Source organism: Pleurodeles waltl, chromosome 10 (genome assembly GCF_031143425.1).
Source record: "Pleurodeles waltl isolate 20211129_DDA chromosome 10, aPleWal1.hap1.20221129, whole genome shotgun sequence".
Taxonomy (NCBI): domain Eukaryota; kingdom Metazoa; phylum Chordata; class Amphibia; order Caudata; family Salamandridae; genus Pleurodeles; species Pleurodeles waltl.
In genome coordinates, this window is record NC_090449.1 from 1,061,285,612 (window position 1) to 1,061,303,283 (window position 17,672).

Sequence of the window (17,672 nt, forward strand, 5' to 3'; positions counted from 1 at the left end):
AGCGCTACAGGTAAACAAGCCACGTGACTCTAGAAGCTCTTCAGTGCTAGCTATACTATGTAACTGCTCTCCAATGTGGAGTTCGCTGCCTGTGTCATTGAGAGCGCTAAAGGTAAACTGTGTGACCCCAGGAGTTCGTCAGTGCTAGCTATACTGTGTAACCGCGCTCTAGTGTGGAGTACGCTGTATGCTGCCTGCGCCATTGAGAGCCCTACAGGTAAACAAGCCACGTGACTTTAGGAGCTCTTTAGTGCTAGCTATACTATGTAAGCACGCTCCAGTGTGGAGTACGCTGCCTGCGTCATTGAGAGCGCTACAGGTAAACAAGCTGTTTGACTCTAGGAGCTCTTCAGTGTTAGCTGTACTATGTAACCAGGCTCCAGTGTGGAGTATGCTGCCTGCATGTAGGAGGCTGGCCTGGCTTATAGTGGGTACCTGATGGTACTTACACCTTGTGCCAGGTCCAGTTATCCCTTATTAGTAGATTAGTAGTGTTCTAGCAGCTTAGGCTGATAGAAGTAGCTATAGCAGAGCAGCTTAGGCTGAACTAGGAGAGATGCAAAGCTCCTACTATACCACTTATCTCATGTAGCACTATATCACAAGAATCACAATACTCACTTACTAAAAATAAAGATACTTTATTTTAGTGACAATGTGCCAAAAATATCTGAGGATATACTCCCTTAGCAGGTAAATACAATACACAAAATATACACACAAACCAAAATCAGGTAAGTAAACAGTAGTGCAAACACTGTAGAATACAATAGGATGCAATAGGCCTAGGGGCAACACAAACCATATACTATGAAAGTGTAAAGCGAACAACTTAGGGACCCCTAGCCTAGTGTAGTGTGTAGAGGGTCGCTGGGAGTGTCAGAAAACACTAAGGGTGTCCAAGATACCCCACAACCCTGAAAAGTAGGAGTAAAGTGACCCTACTTCCCCAGAAACACTCTAAAGTCGTGATAGGAGATTCTGCAAAGACCACAACTGACTGCAAAGCATTGAAGACTGATTCCTGGACCTGAGGACCTCTAAAGGAAGGGGACCAAGTCCAAGAGTCACGAAAGTGTCCAGGGGGGCAGGAGCCCACTAAACCCCGGATGAAGGTGCAAAATGGCTGCCTCCGGGTGGAAGAAGCTGAAGATTCTGCAACAACGGAAGGTGCCAGGAACTTCTCCTTTGCACAGAAGATGTCCCACGGAATGCTGGCGGATGCAGAGTTGTTTCTTTGGAGAAAGACCGCAAACAAGCCTTGCTAGCTGCAAAGGTCGCAGTTGAAGAAAAAGGGTGCTGCCCAGGACCAGGAGGTCACCACTTGGAAGAGGAGACAGAGGGTCCCTCAGTAACACAGAGAGCCCACGCACAAGAAGGCATTACCCGCAGAGATACTTGAACACGGGTTCAAGGAAACTGAGCACGGTGGTCGTCTCAGCACTACAACAAAGGGTCCCACGTAGCTGGTGGTCAACTCAGCGAGTTGAGCAATGCAGGATGGAGTGCTGGAGACCTGGGCTAGGCTGTGCATGAAGGATTCCTTGCAAAAGTGCACAGAAGTCCTAGCAGCTGCAGTTCACGCAGTACACAGGATTACTGTCTGGCGAGGGGAGGCAAGGACTTACCTCTGCCAAATTTGGACAGATGGACCACTGGACTGTTGGGGTCACTTGGATCCACCACCTGTGTTCCATGGACCAGGCTTGTCACGATGAGAGGGGACCCAGAGGACCGGTGAAGCTAATGTTTGGTGACTGCGTTAGCAGGGGGAAGATTCCATCAACCCACGGGAGATTTCTTCTTGGCTTCCAGTGCAGGGTGAAGGCAGACAGCCCCCAGAGCATGCACCAGCAGGAAACAGTTGAGAAAGCCAGCAGGGTTAGGCGTTACAATGTCGCTGGTAGTCTTCTTGCTACTTTGTTGCAGTTTTGCAGGCGTACTGGAGCAGTCAGCGGTCGATCCTTGGCAGAAGTCGAAGAGGGTGATGCAGAGGAACTCTGGTGAATTCTTGCATTCGTTATCTGAGGAGAAGCCCACAGGAGATCCCCTAAATAGCCCTCAGAGGAGGATTGGCTTCCCAGTCAGGTAAGCACCTATCAGGACGGGTCTCTGACGTCACCTGCTGGCACTGGCCACTCAGAGGCCTCCATTGTGCCCTCACACCTCTGGATTTAAGATGGCAGAGGTCTGGGACACACTGGAGGAGCTCTGGGCACCACCCCTGGGGTGGTGATGGACAGGGGAGTGGTCACTCCCCTTTCCTTTGTCCAGTTTCGTGCCAGAGCAGGGGCTGGGGGTTCCCTGAACCGGTGTAGACTGGCTTATGCAAGGAGGGCACCATCTGTGCCCTTCAAAGCATTTCCAGAGGCCTGGAGTGGCTCCTCCTCTCAGGCCCTTAACACCTATTTCCAAAGGGAGAGGGTGTAACACCCTCTCTCAGAGGAAATCCTTTGTTCTGCCTTCCTGTGACTGGGCTGCCCAGAACCAGGAGGGCAGAAACCGGTCTGCGGCGGCGGTAGCTGCAGTGAAAACCCCAGAGAGCTGGTTTGGCAGTACCCGGGGTCCATGCTAGAGCCCTGGGGGTGCATGGGATTGGCACCCCAATACCAGATTTGGCATGGGGGCAATTTCGTGATCTTAGACATGTTACATGGCCATATTCGGAGTTACCATTGTGAAGCTACATCAAGGTAGTGACCTATATGTAGTGCACGCGTGTAATGGTGTCGCTGCACTCAGAGTCCCGGGAAATTGTCCTGAACTATGTAGGGGCACCTTGGCTAGTGCCAGGGTGCCCTCACACTAAGTAACTTTGCACCTAACCTTTACCAGGTAAAGGTTAGACATATAGGTGACTTATAAGTTACTTAAGTGCAGTGTAAAATGGCTGTGAAATAACGTGGATGTTATTTCACTCAGGCTGCAGTGGCAGGCCTGTGTAAGAATTGTCAGAGCTCCCTATGGGTGGCAAAAGAAATGCTGCAGCCCATAGGGATCTCCTGGAACCCCAATACCCTGGGTACCTCAGTACCATATACTAGGGAATTATAAGGGTGTTCCAGTAAGCCAATGTAAATTGGTAAAAATGGTCACTAGCCTGTCAGTGACAATTTGGAAAGAAATGAGAGAGCATAACCACTGAGGTTCTGATTAGCAGAGCCTCAGTGAGACAGTTAGTCACTACACAGGTAACACATTCAGGCACACTTATGAGCACTGGGGCCCTGGGTTACCAGGGTCCCAGTGACACATACAACTAAAACAACATATATACAGTGAAAAATGGGGGTAACATGCCAGGCAAGATGGTACTTTCCTACACAACCCCCCCCCCCCCCCAAACGAAGGACAATAAGACTAGCCATTACCTGATGAGTCTTCATTGTCTAAGTGGAAATATCTGGAGAGTCAATCTGCATTGGAGTGGCTACTCCCAGGTCTATGTTCCACTGTATAGTCCATTCCCTGTAGGGATATGGACCACCTCAACAATTTAGGATTTTCACCTTTCATTTGTTTTAGCCAAAGTAGAGGTTTGTGGTCTGTCTGAACAATGAAGTGAGTGCCAAACAGGTATGGCCTCAACTTCTTCAGAGCCCAGACCACAGCAAAGGCCTCCCTCTCAATGGCAGACCAACGCTTTTCTCTAGGGGTCAACCTTCTACTAATAAAAGCAACAGGTTGATCCTGGCCCTCAGAATTAAGTTGTGATAGGACTGCCCCTACTCCTAATTCAGATGCATCAGTTTGGACATAGAATTTTTTAGAGTAACAAGGGTTTTCAGGACAGGTGCAGAGCACATGGCCTGCTTCAGCTCCTCAAAAGCTTTCTGACAGCTTGCTGTCCATAATACCTTTTTAGGCATTTTCTTGGATGTGAGGTCATTAAGAGGGGCTGCAATGGAGCCATAGTTCTTAATGAACCTCCTGTAATACCCAGTGAGGCCTAGGAAGGCTCTCACCTGAGTCTGAGTGGTAGGGGGAACCCAATCAATAATAGTTTGGATTTTCCCCTGAAGTGGTGCAATCTGTTCCCCACCAACAAGGTGTCCCAGATAAACCACCTTACCCTGCCCTATCTGGCACTTTGAAGCCTTGATAGTGAGGCCTGCCTTTTGCAGAGCCTCCAAAACTTTCCATAGGTGGACCAGGTGATCATCCCAGCTGGAGCTAAAGACAGCTATATCGTCCAAATATGCTGCACTGAAAGCTTCCAGCCCTTGCAGGACTGTGTTCACCAACCTCTGAAAAGTGGCAGGTGCATTTTTCAAACCAAAAGGCATTACAGTAAACTGGTAATGTCCTCCAATGGTAGAAAATGCAGTCTTAGGTTTAGCATCTTCTGACAATTTGATCTGCCAATACCCTGCAGTCAAATCAAAAGTGCTTAGATACTTGGCAGATGCCAGTGTATCTATAAGCTCATCTGCCCTGGGTATAGGGTGAGCATCAGTTTTGGTTACCAAGTTGAGACCTCTATAGTCTACACAAAACCTAATTTCCTTCTTTCCATCTTTAGAATTGGGTTTTGGTACCAGTACCACAGGAGAAGCCCATGGACTGTCAGAGTGCTCAACCACTCCTAGTTCCAACATTTTCTGAACTTCTTGCTTTATGCAGTCCCTGACATGGTCAGGCTGCCTATAGATCTTACTTTTGACAGGTAAACTGTCTCCAGTATCTATAGTGTGCTCACACCAAGAAGTGGTGCCTGGCACAGTAGAGAAGAGTTCTGAAAATTGTCCTAGGAGATTTATGCAATTATCTTTCTGCTCAGCAGTAAGACAATCAGCCAAAACTACACCTTCCACAAGAGCATCTTGTTCTGTGGAAGAGAAGAGATCAGGTAGAGGATCACTGTCTTCTTCCTGTCCCTCATCTGTTGCCATGAGCAGGGTGAGATCAGCCCTGTCATAGTAGGGTTTTAGGCGGTTGACATGGAGCACCCTAAGGGGACTCCTGGCAGTGCCTAAGTCAACCAAGTAGGTGACTTCACCCTTCTTTTCAACAATTGTGTGGGGTCCACTCCATTTATCTTGGAGTGCTCTTGGGGCCACAGGCTCCAAGACCCACACTTTCTGCCCTGGTTGGTACTGAACCAAAACAGCCTTCTGATCATGCCATTGCTTCTGGAGCTCTTGGCTGGCCTGAAGGTTTTTACTGGCCTTTTTCATGTACTCAGCCATCCTTGATCTGAGGCCAAGTACATAATCCACAATATCCTGCTTAGGAGCTTTTAAAGGTTGTTCCCAACCCTCCTTTACAAGTGTGAGTGGACCCCTAACAGGGTGTCCAAAAAGAAGTTCAAAGGGGCTGAAGCCCACTCCTTTCTGGGGTACCTCCCTGTAGGCAAAAAGGAGGCATGGTAGAAGGATATCCCATCTCCTGCGGAGTTTTTCAGGGAGACCCATAATCATGCCTTTGAGAGTTTTATTAAATCTCTCCACCAGTCCATTTGTTTGTGGATGATAGGGTGTTGTGAACTTGTAAGTTACACCACACTCCTTCCACATGGCCTTTAAGTATGCAGACATGAAATTGCTTCCTCTGTCTGATACTACTTCCTTTGGGAAGCCCACCCTGGAAAATATTCCCAGGAGGGCCTTTGCCACTGCAGGAGCTGTAGTGGTCCTTAAAGGAATAGCTTCAGGATATCTTGTGGCATGGTCCACTACCACCAAGATAAATCTATTGCCTGAAGCAGTAGGAGGGTCAAGGGGGCCAACTATGTCAACCCCTACCCTTTCAAAGGGAACCCCAACCACAGGCAGTGGAATAAGGGGTGCCTTTGGAGTGCCACCTGTCTTGCCACTGGCTTGACAGGTTTCACAGGACTTACAAAATTCCTTTGTGTCCTCAGACATCCTAGGCCAATGAAACAATGGAACCAATCTGTCCCAAGTTTTCATTTGACCCAGGTGCCCAGCTAGGGGAATGTCATGTGCCAGTGTTAGGAGGAACTTTCTGTACTCCTGAGGAATCACTAATCTCCTGGCAGCTCCAGGGTTAGGATCCCTATGCTCAGTGTACAAGAGGTTGTCCTCCCAGTAAACTCTGTGAGAGTCACTGACATCCCCATTAGCCTGTTTGACAGCTTGCTGTCTTAGACCCTCTAATGTGGGACAGGTTTGCTGTGCCACACTCAGCTCCTCTCTGGCAGGCCCCCCTTCACCCAAAAGCTCAGCAGTGTCTGCTTCCAGCTCCTCTGGTGTAGGTTCTGCACAGGGAGGGAATTATTCTTCCTCAGAATTAGAATCCACTGTAGAGGGAGGGATAGTAGGAAGTGGTTTGCTTCTACTAGCCCTAGCTTTAGGGAGCAATTGGTCCATTGTTCCAGGATCCAAGCTTCCCTGTCCTTTTTGCTTTTTGGCCTGAGCCCTTGTCAAAGCAAAAATATGCCCTGGGATGCCCAGCATTGCTGCATGGGCCTCCAACTCCACATCTGACCAAGCTGATGTCTCCAAATCATTCCCTAATAGACAGTCTACAGGTAAATCTGAAGCTACCACAACTTTCTTTGGACCAGTTACCCCCCCCCCAGTTGAGATTTACAACAGCCATGGGGTGGCTTTGTGTTATGTTGTGAGCATCGGTTACTTGGTACTGGTGTCCAAGTATGTGTTGTTCAGGGTGCACCAGTTTCTCAATCACCATTGTGACACTGGCACCTGTGTCCCTGTAGGCCTGGACCTCAACACCATTTATTAGGGTTAGTTGCTTGTACTTCTCCAAGTTATGGGGGCAAGCAACCAAAGTGGCTAAATCAATAGCCCCTTCAGAGACTAAAGTAGCCTCTGTGGTCTCCCTAATCAGACCAACCCCAACTAAATTACCAAAAGTGAGCCCAGCTACTCCCTTGGATTGGCTATTAGTAGGTTTGCTCCCACCACCACTGCTATTAGTAGGGACACTAGGAGTAGCAGTAGGGGTTGTAGTGGTAGGAGCTGTGGTGCCTTTCTTTGGACAACTGGGATCTGTTGTCCAATGGCCTTTTATTTTACATAAATAGCACCATGGTTTCTTTTCCTTGTTCTGATTAAAGGAGGATTTGGACCCACCACCCCCACCAGAGTGTTTTTGTGGGCCTGATGAAGACTCATTTTTAGATTTGTCCCCACCCTTGTCAGAAGACTTACCATCCTTCTTTTTGTTGCCATCTTTGTCACCCCCTGTATGAACTTTTCTGTTCACTCTTGTTCTGACCCATTTGTCTGCCTTCTTTCCCAATTCTTGGGGAGAGGTCAGATCAGAGTCCACCAAGTACTGGTGCAACAAATCAGACACACAATTATTAAGAATATGCTCTCTCAGGATTAAGTTATACAGGCTGTCATAATCAGTAACTTTACTGCCATGTAACCACCCCTCCAAGGCCTTCACTGCCTGGTCAATGAAATCAACCCAGTCTTGTGAAGACTCCTTTTTGGTCTCTCTGAACTTTATCCTGTACTGTTCAGTGGTTAAGCCATAACCATCCAGGAGTGCATTCTTAAGAACTTGGAAATTATTGGCATCATTTTCTTTTACAGTAAGGAGCCTATCCCTACCTTTTCCACTAAATGATAGCCATAGGATAGCAGCCCACTGCTTTTGAGGGACATCCTGTACAGCACAGGCCCTCTCAAGTGCAGCAAACCACTTGTTAATGTCATCCCCCTCCTTATAAGGGGGAACTATCTTGTGCAGATTCCTGGAATCATGCTCTTTTGCAGGATGACTATGGGGAATACTGCTGCTGCCACCATGGGTATCTAAACCCAACTTCTGTCTTTCCTTCTCTAATTCTAAAGACTGTCTATCCAAATCCAGCTGTTGCTTCTTGAGCTTCAGTCTGGTTTGTTCCACTCTCAATCTATTGAGCTCCCTTTCTAACAATCTGTCATCAGGGTGGGTGGGAGGGACATTTCTAGATACAGAGGTATGATGGGAATGAACAGAAGGAGACCTGTCCCTTACAGAGGGCACCCTAACAGCTTGGCTACCAGTATAATGTGAGAGCACACCATTAGTATGATGTGATTCAACCTCTGTACCAACTATGCTAGACTGTCTAGTAATGGGCAGGCTGAGAAGTTTCTTTCCTGAACCTTTTCCTGGGGGAGTCCCTGGATCAGATTGAGAACCATTAGCTACTTTTTCTACAGATTGGGCACTTATGGCCTTATCCTGTACTCTAAGCATGTTAATTAACAGTTCTAAGGAAGGATTCTTCCCTACACTCAAACCTCTCTCTATGCAGAGACTCCTTGCTCCTTTCCAGCTAAGGTGATCATATGCAAGTTTGGACAGTTCAACATTTTTTCCTGTGCCAGACATTTTTTAGAGAGAGTTAAAGTGATAAAAAAAAAAGAAAAAAAGTTTTCAGAACTTTTTGGAAAGACAGAAAAAACTTTTTAAACTTTTAAGAACTTTTTGAAAGTTTTAGAAGTACTTTTCAGCACTTAGAAAAGAGTGAAAAGAGGAAATGCAAAACTTTTTGGCTATGTGTATATACACTGACCTTGTTTTGTATATTTTTCTCTTATGAAAAGTACAATGACAAGAGTGGTAAGTAGTCTCAAGCACTTATCCCACCACTGCACAACCAATGTAGGAGGCTGGACTGGCTTGTAGTGAGTACCAAGGGGTACTTGCACCTTGCACCAGGCCCAGTTATCCCTTATTAGTGTATAGGGTGTCTAGCAGCTTAGGCTGATAGATAATGGTAGCTTAGCAGAGCAGCTCAGGCTGAACTAGGAGACGTGTGAAGCTACTACAGTACCACTTAGTGTCATATGCACAATATCATAAGAAAACACAATACACAGTTATACTAAAAATAAAGGTACTTTATTTTTATGACAATATGCCAAAGTATCTTAGAGTGTACCCTCAGTAAGAGGATAGGAAATATACACAAGATATATATACACAATAGCAAAAATATGCAGTATAGTCTTAGAAAACAGTGCAAACAATGTATAGTTACAATAGGATGCAATGGGGGAAACATAGGGATAGGGGCAACACAAACCATATACTCCAAAAGTGGAATGCGAACCACGAATGGACCCCAAACCTATGTGACCTTGTAGAGGGTCGCTGGGACTATTAGAAAATAGTGAGAGTTAGAAAAATAACCCTCCCCAAGACCCTGAAAAGTGAGTGCAAAGTGCACCAAAGTTCCCCTAAGGACAAAAGAGTCGTGTTAGAGGAATAATGCAGGAAAGACACAAACCAGCAATGCAACAACTGTGGATTTCCAATCTAGGGTACCTGTGGAACAAGGGGACCAAGTCCAAAAGTCACAAGCAAGTCGGAGATGGGCAGATGCCCAGGAAATGCCAGCTGCGGGTGCAAAGAAGCTTCGACTGGACAGAAGAAGCTGAGGTTTCTGCAGGAACGAAAAGGACTAGAGACTTCCCCTTTGGTGGACGGATCCCTCTCGCCTTGGAGAGTCGTGCAGAAGTGTTTTCCCGCCGGAAGGACGCCAACAAGCCTTGCTACACGCAAATCGTGCGTTTGGCGTTTTTGGACGCTGCTGGGGCCCAGGAGGGACCAGGAGGTCGCAAATTGGACCTGCAGAGAGGGGACGTCGAGCAAGACAAAGAGCCCTCACTGAAGCAGGTAGCACCCGGAGAAGTGCCAGAAACAGGCACTACGAGGATGCGTGAAACGGTGCTCCCCGAAGTTGCACAAAGGAGTCCCACGTCGCCGGAGACCAACTTAGAAAGTCGTGCAATGCAGGTTAGAGTGCCGTGGACCCAGGCTTGGCTGTGCACGAAGGATTTCCGCCGGAAGTGCACAGGGGCCGGGGTAGCTGCAAAGTCGCGGTTCCCAGCAATGCAGCCCAGCGAGGTGAGGCAAGGACTTACCTCCACCAAACTTGGGCTGAAGAGTCACTGGACTGTGGGGGTCACTTGGACAGCGTCGCTGGATTCGAGGGACCTCGCTCGTCGTGCTGAGAGGAGACCCAAGGGACCGGTAATGCAGCTTTTTGGTGCCTGCGGTTGCAGGGGGAAGATTCCGTCGACCCACGGGAGATTTCTTCGGAGCTTCTGGTGCAGAGAGGAGGCAGACTACCCCCACAGCATGCACAAGCAGGAAAACAGTCGAGAAGGCGGCAGGATCAGCGTTACAGAGTTGCAGTAGTCGTCTTTGCTACTATGTTGCAGGTTTGCAGGCTTCCAGCGCGGTCAGCGGTCGATTCCTTATCAGAAGGTGAAGAGGGAGATGCAGAGGAACTCGGCTGAGCTCATGCATTCGTTATCTAAAGTTTCCCCAGAGACAGAGACCCTAAATAGCCAGAAAAGAGGGTTTGGCTACCTAGGAGAGAGGAAAGGCTACTAACACCTGAAGGAGCCTATCAGCAGGAGTCTCTGACGTCACCTGGTGGCACTGGCCACTCAGAGCAGTCCAGTGTGCCAGCAGCACCTCTGTTTCCAAGATGGCAGAGGTCTGGAGCACACTGGAGGAGCTCTGGACACCTCCCAGGGGAGGTGCAGGTCAGGGGAGTGGTCACTCCCCTTTCCTTTGTCCAGTTTCGTGCCAGAGCAGGGGCTAAGGGGTCCCTGAACCGGTGTAGACTGGCTTATGCAGAATTGGGCACATCTGTGCCCAAGAAAGCATTTCCAGAGGCTGGGGGAGGCTACTCCTCCCCTGCCTTCACACCATTTTCCAAAGGGAGAGGGTGTCACACCCTCTCTCAGAGGAAGTTCTTTGTTCTGCCATCCTGGGCCAGGCCTGGCTGGACCCCAGGAGGGCAGCTGCCTGTCTGAGGGGTTGGCAGCAGCAGCAGCTGCAGTGAAACCCCAGGAAGGGCAGTCTGGCAGCACCAGGGTCTGTGCTACAGACCACTGGGATCATGGAATTGTACCAACAATGCCAGGATGGCATAGAGGGGGCAATTCCATGATCATAGACATGTTACATGGCCATATTCGGAGTTACCATGGTGAAGCTACATATAGGTAGTGACCTATATGTAGTGCACGCGTGTAATGGTGTCCCCGCACTCACAAAGTTCAGTGAATTGGCTCTGAACAATGTGGGGGCACCTTGGCTAGTGCCAGGGTGCCCTCACACTAAGTAACTTTGCACCTAACCTTTACCAGGTAAAGGTTAGACATATAGGTGACTTATAAGTTACTTAAGTGCAGTGTAAAATGGCTGTGAAATAACGTGGACGTTATTTCACTCAGGCTGCAGTGGCAGGCCTGTGTAAGAATTGTCAGAGCTCCCTATGGGTGGCAAAAGAAATGCTGCAGCCCATAGGGATCTCCTGGAACCCCAATACCCTGGGTACCTCCGTACCATATACTAGGGAATTATAAGGGTGTTCCAGTAAGCCAATGTAAATTGGTAAAAATGGTCACTAGCCTGTCAGTGACAATTTGGAAAGAAATGAGAGAGCATAACCACTGAGGTTCTGATTAGCAGAGCCTCGGTGAGACAGTTAGTCACTACACAGGTAACACATTCAGGCACACTTATGAGCACTGGGGCCCTGGGTTACCAGGGTCCCAGTGACACATACAACTAAAACAACATATATACAGTGAAAAATGGGGGTAACATGCCAGGCAAGATGGTACTTTCCTACACCCCCCCACTGTGTTATTAATGGAAGCCAGGAAACCCAAGTCTAAGCACTCTCTAGTCTTAAGGTCGGTTAGTATGAGCACTTTGGAGACGGGCTGAGTGATTCTCGGATGGCCCTCTTGATCACTGAGAATGAAGGTGCTCGCTGGTGTGGATACAAATGCTCCTGTAATGGTTTAATGGGTGCATGACTATGAGATTGATTGAAGCTGTGATGGGCCTCTCTTTAGGTGAGAGTACTCCTAAGTTTAGGAAGATATTGGGTGCTTCTAGAATAGGCCTTGAGTTGAGTGAGGTTATTAAAGTGGTTCTGCTCGGTACGTGAGATCTTCTCCCAACTGGATGGTTCTTTGTGTGGGTGAGTATATGAGCTGCTCTCCAGTTGAGGTGGAATTGGCCCCTGGTCAGGTGGGTATGAGACTACTATTGTCTGGTATGGACCTCAGGTCAGGTGTGTATGAGAGCACTCTACCAGGATGGGCCTCAGTTCAGATGTGTATGAGAGCACTGTTGGCTGGGATGGGCCTTGGGGGTGAGGTAGGTTGAGAATACTCTTGGCTTGGATGGGCCTTGGTTGAGATGGGAATACGCTTGCATGGGCCTCTGGTTAGGTGTGTGTTGTTTTCTGTGATGGCTCTTAACTGCTCAAGTTCCCCTTGTCTGAGATAGCCAAATCCTGCTTTGCACAGGCTGTGTCCCACAGACGTCTGGTGGGTGAGTTTGACTTTCTTCTGGGCCTGAAGGATATGAGTGTTCCTGAATGGCTGTGCCATTTCCCTCTGGCTGGAATAGGTCTCTGGTTGTTGGGTAGGGAGACTACATCTGGCTGGAATAGGGTTGAATAAACGAGTTTGCCTGCCATCCACCCATGTCATCTTTGCTTGGGAGCCCCTGGCATGCTGTTTAGGGCCCGCTCCTCTGGTTACTGTATCCCACGGACATGTTGCTGGGATGGTCCTGTGGATGGTTGCATTTGAGCTGGGACTGCTGTTCTCAGTGGTTCTGTCCCAGAAACGCAGATGTGTGGCTTGGCTGTCTCTTGGGGTGGGTGAGTATGAGTTTCCCTAGGACTGGGCGGCTCTTAGGGTTCCCTCCCTAGCCCCCCCCCTCGGGCTACAGTGATCCTTCTCACCAGCTCCATCCCACAGCACAGTCCTCTGTTGGAATAGCCCTTCTCTCCATCTCGTCCACAGACGTGTGGCTGGAGCGGTCCCACATTGTGGGTGAGTAGGCGTGGTGATTATGAAAGCTCCCACGTGCCTGGGAAGGCCGTCTTCACAGTCTCTAGCCCACAGACCTGTGGTGGCCCTCTGTGTGGGTGAATTTAAACCTCAGATGCAGACTTGTTGTTGCTGCGGCCCCCAGGGTGACAGAGTAAGCCTTCTCTCCGGCTGAGTGATTGAGAGCTCCCCCTTGCCTGGGATGTCCCTTCTCACCAGCTGTACCTCAGACACAGCCTGTGGCTTCCTCTTTATGGTTGAGTTTGAGCCCCCTTTATTTGGAATGCGCTTGTCCAGGTCTCTTCCACAGACTCCGACGTGTGGCTGCAGCGCCCCCAAGGGTGGGTAAGTAGGCGTTCGCTTGGCTGGGTGATTATGCGTGCTCCCCCCCTGCGGCCCTTCTCACGGGCTCCACCCCACAGACGCAGATCTGTAGCCGGGACTCACCGCATCAGGTCTCTGAGATGATATTTAATATTGAATGGCGTGTATTAAGACAAATGCCGTGATGTATAATTCACTTGGCATTGTAAATGCATTTATCTTGTGACGCGCGGGGGACCCCCGCTGTCTCCTGGGTACTCGGTAAAGGGCTGCAGTAAATAAATAATCCCATCACTTTGGTATACAATCTAACAGAATTAAATATTAAGGCCAGCCGATGATTGATTTTAATACTTAATTAACTTATTTAAAGCCCAGTGTCACTACCGCTCTCTGGTTTGTATTAAAGATTGAGTGGGACCCATAAGACGGGGCCTGACCGTTCTACTTGAACAGGAGACAAGTTAATTTATTTCTGTCGATTAATAGAATTGTTTGATGTTCTGACTGTGCAGACTTTGATCTGTTGGGGCGGTACGCTGGGGAGGGGGGCAGAATAGCCCTTGTAGCCTTGTTTGTTGTGGTCATGTGATATTGCTAGGTCTGTCTGCTCCTAGAAGCACTGACTTGTTGTCCTGTGGTGATTGGCTGCAGGGAGGGGTGTGTCCTGGACGGTAGTTGCAATGCCACTGGATGGGAGAATGTGGAGGAGCATCACATGTCCAGCAGGGGGCGCAGACCCTCCGATTGATGATTGGAGATTAATGCATTGAGTATAGTTCTGTCTATTATGAGATATCACCCAGGTGGCTCGCCTTACCAGCTCTTTCCACCTCTGCTGCTGGAGGGGTAAGCACCAGTGCAGGTTCAGCTTCCCTCACTTGCAGCCCACAACTTACTAGCCTTAACTGCCTAACATCACTCACCCCTCCCAGTGTGCCTTCACCTGCACCTTCTCCATCTTTTCTTTGTTCAGCATGGTAGCAGCCCCTTGCGTCTCAGAAGTGCAGCCCAGTGCTGGCATGCAGCATGATGCTTACACAAGTTCCTCAAGGTTTTCCTTCAGAACCACAAGCCAATTTTTAGAACGACAAACTTTCGTGTCCCCACATAGCTTTAGCAGACATGAGGCAAGAGCACTTTTTTCTTGTAATATTATACGTGCTTTCAAATGCTGTGAATTACCAAATATGGGTAGTGGTTTTAAAACGTTTGGGAAATACTATTAGGCCCAAGCAGATAGGGAATGCAGCATTATAAAATTGCTGCGTATCAGTCTAGCACTCAAGTCCTTGAATGCTGCATGTCTTCTAGGACACTGTGTGCGCGCGCCCTCTGGCATATGGCGGGCACCCTACGCTTCTCTAGGAATTCCCCATTCACTTTCAAGACCTCATCAGTTGGATTTTTCTCTTATGTTAAGTTCTCTCTGATAGACCTCTCCTTCGAAGGCACCAGCCTATTTGGGAAGGTCAGTTCAGCCTTGGGATGCTTAAGGCAAGTTCTGCCATTGGCCCATTCCCTTGGTTTGCAACCCTAAAATAAATATCTCCATGGGTTTCAGAAATATTGTCTCTCTGGGCCAGGCCTCGACTTCTGTCAATGCATGCAGCCTTCACTCGGCAACAAAACCTTAGCTCTATCCTGCGCAAGTTTAGGGGTCGTGGAAAAGGTAGTGTATGTGTAGCCACCTAGTCATTCCTTCCTTCTCATCCTTCTTCCCATCCACTGCAGGGAAGCAGCCAGTTCTCCCCTGTTGATTTGTTCAAGGGCAGTAGGAGGGAGGTTTCTCTGTTTCTGCGGCTGGGCCTTCAACTTTTTTCACTGCCAAAAGTTCAGGATGCTGTCTCTTGTGCAGGCTCCATTGGCGCTCGATTTGTGGGACCAGATGGTGCCACTCCATGTACAGGATGCGTGGATGCATGCCACAGAATGTGGCTACTGGTAAATCCTTTGATGGGCTCACTGAACATCATCTTGCTGACCACAAGTGGCACCTCCACCTGGAGGTCCTGTATCGTATCTTCGATTTATTGGGCATGCATCACATCGGTCTCTTTGTCACTAGTTCTGATTAACATTTCACGAAGTTCTGTACCCTCCTGTATCCGATGCAAGGAGCGTTAAGGGACTTGTTTTCGTAGCCTCCCGTATCTGATGCAAGGAGCGTTAAGGGACTTGTTTTCGTACCCTCCCGTATCTGATGCAAGGAGCGTTAAGGGACTTGTTTTCGTAACCTCCCGTATCTGATGCAAGGAGCGTTAAGGGACTTGTTTTCGTAACCTCCCGTATCTGATGCAAGGAGCGTTAAGGGACTTGTTTTCGTAACCTCCCGTATCTGATGCAAGGAGCGTTAAGGGACTTGTTTTCGTAACCTCCCGTATCTGATGCAAGGAGCGTTAAGGGACTTGTTTTCGTAACCTCCCGTATCTGATGCAAGGAGCGTTAAGGGACTTGTTTTCGTAACCTCCCTATCTGATGCAAGGAGCATTAAGGGATTCTTTTTGGTAACTGGGAAAGTTTCACCTCCAGTACAGGTTCCCTCTGATACTACTGATTCCTCGGGTTCTGAGGAAGATCTGCCAGGAAATGGCCCAAGTCATTCTTGTGGCCCCGGATTGGCTGAGAAGTGTGCAGTACGCCTATCTTCGGCACCTCTCAGTTTGTCCTGCTTTCTTTTCCTCTCAGGGTGGCGCTCTTCTCCCAGTCGAAGGGGCAAGTTCTCCACCCGCAACTCCAGAGCATACTGGTTAATGTGTGGAGACTGAATCAGGAGACTTGACTGGATTGCAGCTGTTTGGTGGTATGGTCGATGTGATTTTAAGTGCACGCCGTTCTTCCACCAAATCTGCGGACTCTGGGAGATGGCACAAGTTTGTAGTTTGGTGCGCAGATCATCAGATTGTCCCTTGTATGTGCAACTTTCTGACATCCTTAGGTTTGTGCTTTTGTTAGCAGTAGAGGCTGAGCTGTGGATATGGTGAAGTGGTATCTGGAGTCCTTATCTGCTTTCCTTCTACTGAACTGAGCATCCCTTTTAAACTCCGCTCCATTGTTTTGCAATTTTTTAAAGGTCTGACCAACATGTTCCCTCTCACTCCCTTAGTTAAGCTGCTCTGGTATTTAAATCTGGTTCTTACATTTTTGATGGGGGCTCAGTTTGAGCTTATTCACAGTTGTTAATTATGACTATTGACGCGTTTTCTTGTCACCATAGCTTCTACCAGACATGTCAATGAGTTGCGCCAACTGTCTATCAGGCTCCCATTCACCACTTTCAACCCCAACAAGTTAGTCCTCAGAACTAGAGCTGCTTTTCTCTGAACGTGATGATCCACTGCCATCTGTGTCAGTCCATTAAACTGCCATGTTTCTACCCTCCACCTCATCCTTCCGAGGAGGAGGAGAGGTTGCATACGCTGGATCCTGAAAGATTGGTGAGTTTTTTTTATATCGCAAAGAGGACGTCCGGGAGGGTGACCAGATTTTTGTAGGATATATCAGCTACAGGAAAGGAGTGGGAGTGCAGAAAAGGACCTTGTACAGATAGCTGATTTTAGACATCAAACTTTGCTGTGCTATGACCCATGAAGATCTACCAGAGGGCATTAAGGCTCATTCTACAAGAACCATACCCCCCCATGTCTGCCTTGCCTTGAGGAGTTCTTGTAGGGGACATCTGCATTGGGGCCACTTAGTCACCCCTTCACACCTTTGCTAAGTCTTATTGCCTGGATTTTGGGGTAAGGAGAGATGGGCATTTCGCCCGATCTGTGCTAATCGACTTCTTCATACAGCGATCCACCGAGGTCCTCCATCCCGTGGGCACTGCTTTGGAATCTATTCAGAAGTTGGGGAATCTGCAGGTAGAAGTGTCCATGAGACGAAGAACTTACTTACCTTCAGCCACGATATCTCTGTTGGATATTCTGTCTACCTGCAGCTTCCTCACCAGTCCCTCCTTCCTCCCTTTTGATGTTTGGTTATGGGAGAGAAATAAGATTCAAATTTTCTGATGCTGGACTATATTTCTTATCCAGTGACAATCTCATTCTGCTTCCTCGTTGTTGCAGAAAAACCAATGAAAAATTGACGTCGGCACGACGGTGGGGGTGGTTTATGAAGTTGGTGACGTCACTTCTGGCATCTCAAGGAGCCAGTGCGCCCTACAATCGGGGAGACCTATGGAGGAACGTTTTCTGGACCAGTCTGCCTTCTCGGGATTTATCAAGAGATGACCAATGTGCAGGTAGGTAGAGTATCCCCCAGAAATAATGTTGCCAAAGGTAAATTGAATTTTTCTTCTGCTCTGTACCACACGATCAGAACTGAACAACATCTATCTTTACAGCGAGTCGAGAGTCCTTTATAGGAGTCTTTGAATCTGATTTTCGGGAGTGAGTGGTGTAGTAAAGGCTGAAGAGCTTCTTTTGATCTAAATGTGAATTTCAGCCACAGCTCCCTGGGTGCTGCTGTAGCTCCGATGATCACTGCACAGGTTTCGCAATGCATTTGGCCAAAGACTGGGTTTGTGTGAATGAACGT

General features: G+C 48.4%; 1 protein-coding gene across 4 annotated transcripts in view; it reads left to right on the top strand.

The window, feature by feature from the left end:
- The window catches only part of TBC1D5 (TBC1 domain family member 5), a 1,391,198-nt gene that overhangs the window by 458,011 nt on the left and 915,515 nt on the right, over positions 1-17,672 (top strand). Inside the window, exon 1 of one of the 4 annotated variants that reach the window (XM_069212076.1) lies at positions 17,288-17,376. The exons of the other annotated variants lie outside the window; for them this stretch is intronic. Within the exon in view, the coding sequence (XP_069068177.1) occupies positions 17,362-17,376 (15 nt within the window). The 5' untranslated portion in view covers positions 17,288-17,361. Of the gene's footprint in view, positions 1-17,287; positions 17,377-17,672 lie in introns of those variants that run through there. 4 annotated transcript variants of the gene reach the window in all.